This window comes from Papilio polytes, unplaced genomic scaffold (genome assembly GCF_000836215.1).
Source record: "Papilio polytes unplaced genomic scaffold, Ppol_1.0 DF823510.1, whole genome shotgun sequence".
Classification (NCBI taxonomy): Eukaryota; Metazoa; Arthropoda; class Insecta; order Lepidoptera; family Papilionidae; genus Papilio; species Papilio polytes.
The window spans coordinates 2,524,009-2,526,196 of NW_013525694.1; the positions used below are offsets into that span (position 1 = coordinate 2,524,009).

The window sequence follows — 2,188 nt, forward strand, 5'->3', positions numbered from 1 at the left end:
AAAACTTTTGTAAAACAAACGAATAAACTTAAATATCCTTAGATACTTAGACACTCAAAGCAAAGATATTACTTATACGGAAATGACCCTAAGATGCTGAACATGTAAATAGTTAAGTTCATACTTTAAAGCCCAAAAGAAAGTGACCTCTCTTACAAGACTGTTTAGATGGCCAAAAAATAGAAAAGAGCATCTAATAGTACCTTGAACATTTTGATTGTTTAGTCTGCGTGGAACAGATAGAAGTGATAAGTCTAACCATAATTCGCTGGTTTTATATACAAAAGATGACGAAGAGATTCACCTTGTGTTGTGTCGACATATGTACTGCACGGAATACTCTTTAAAACAGTTTACGCCACGAAGAACAAGTAAAATTTAAAAAAAAAACGTCCCGGACATCGCACACAACACATGATCTGGAGCATTTCAATATTAAACATTCAGATCGCGTTGTTTTTGTCAGTTATTTACTTATTTTACTAACGTAAAACGTAAATTACTGACAAGATTTTTATTTGAATTGTAAGATTTGCATCTAGAAATTTGAAATGCATAAAATGATACTACAAGAATATAAAAAAAATCATATCCATGTAATAAAATAAATTACCTATGTATTTATTAATATTTTCTGCAGTAGTTGATAAAGTAAACAGTGCTTTTTGCAGTCTAAATTAAAACGTTCAGCCACTCAAGCCATAATTTTACTAACAGGTTATCTAAATAAATTAGGCTAGTCTCTAATTACTATTGAATAGATACATAATTACATAGAGTGTCTCGTTATAGAAAACTTGTAGTGGTCAATTTAACGAAGTTGCTTAAAGTAAATATTTAATTAGTAGGTTTTTTTTTATAACACAAGATGGCAAACGAGCAAGCGGCCACCTGAATCCGCCATAATGGCGAAGCGACCGCTGCCCATAGACATATGCAATTGCAGATGCGTTGCCTACCCTTATCCGACGGAGGAGGAGACGCACATAAAGAGGATATTTCCTCTTCCTATGCATCTCCTCCATCGTCAAATCCACTTCCCCTTTCCATCCTCTCAAAAAAAAGGGTGGTAAAGAGAAAGGGACTTAAATTAGGCCTCCGGCACCACACTCATCATACGAAACTCGGCATTCGTTCCATTTCACGCCCGTCTTCTGTGTGGTCGTGGTATTACAACGGGCGTGCCGGCCCATTCGTGCTAAGATGTTAAAGCGGGCACTACAACTGTTAAAAAGTATTAATTAGAGGTCATAGTTATCTTTTGTAATTCATAGGCTGCGTTTTTTTACTGATTTATCACTGTTTGCATCGAGGAGGCGTTTACAGCATCACCGGACTTTAGTTGGCCGAGCGCAGATGCCGCTAAGCCTAAACCTTGTTAATGAGTAACTAAGCTCAAGGACTCCCTCAGAAGTCTCGTCTCGGACAGGAACTTCGTTATGTATGTGTGTGTGTGAAAACCATTCAACAATTATGTCCTATTATTTTATTCTGTCGAAAAGGGTCGCTTTGTTCATGAGGTCAGATGAGAGTCATGTGATATTTTAATTATATCTTTATTACACCAAACTTTTAGTGCTTGTATTTGACCTTAGCTTTCTGTGATTTTTAATGCTATATTAGTGTTGAAGTAGAGTGGCTTAAACAATAAGTAACTTGGGTATTCATCTCCTAGGATTTTTTTCTTTCGGTTTCATTTCTAAAACTAGGTTATCGTAAAAGATAGATTAACAAAAAAATTAACGCAGCAGCTTTGCAATAGCTACAACTGTTTTCATAAATCATATGTTTTTCTTGGCGACTTATGTAGTAAGGAGACGTTTTTCCACTGGTAAGACTACGTCACTGTTTACTATGAAGGTTTATGCGTGAAACTCTTTTAACCAAAGAAAAGTGGCGTACATAATAAAAATATTTCAGTACCACAAATAAAAGAAATCGTTTTATGAGGTATAAATGTATTTATTGGATACTAGTGGTAGTTAACTTTAGTCAAAATTCATCTAGGATTCAGTCTTATTTCAGGGCGACGAAAGGAGCGGAGGGGGCGAAGTAAGGAGATGCTACGTAAGGAGATGCCACGTAAGGGGCAGCTGCATATGGGGCAGCGACGTAAGGTGCGGCGTAGCGTGGGTACAACGGAGCGGCGGCGGAGACGAGAGGCGCAGCTGGTGACACGAGACGAGCT

The 2,188-nt window shown here is 37.2% G+C and overlaps 1 protein-coding gene across 1 annotated transcript; it reads right to left on the bottom strand.

Annotated features, from left to right (window-relative positions):
• Positions 1-1,941: 1,941 nt before the first annotated feature.
• LOC106104601 lies at positions 1,942-2,188 on the bottom strand (the record flags this gene model as incomplete). The annotated part of the gene is given in 1 exon segment (XM_013284688.1): positions 1,942-2,188. A coding segment is annotated over 1 exon segment (172 nt), but the record flags the coding sequence as incomplete, so codon positions are not given.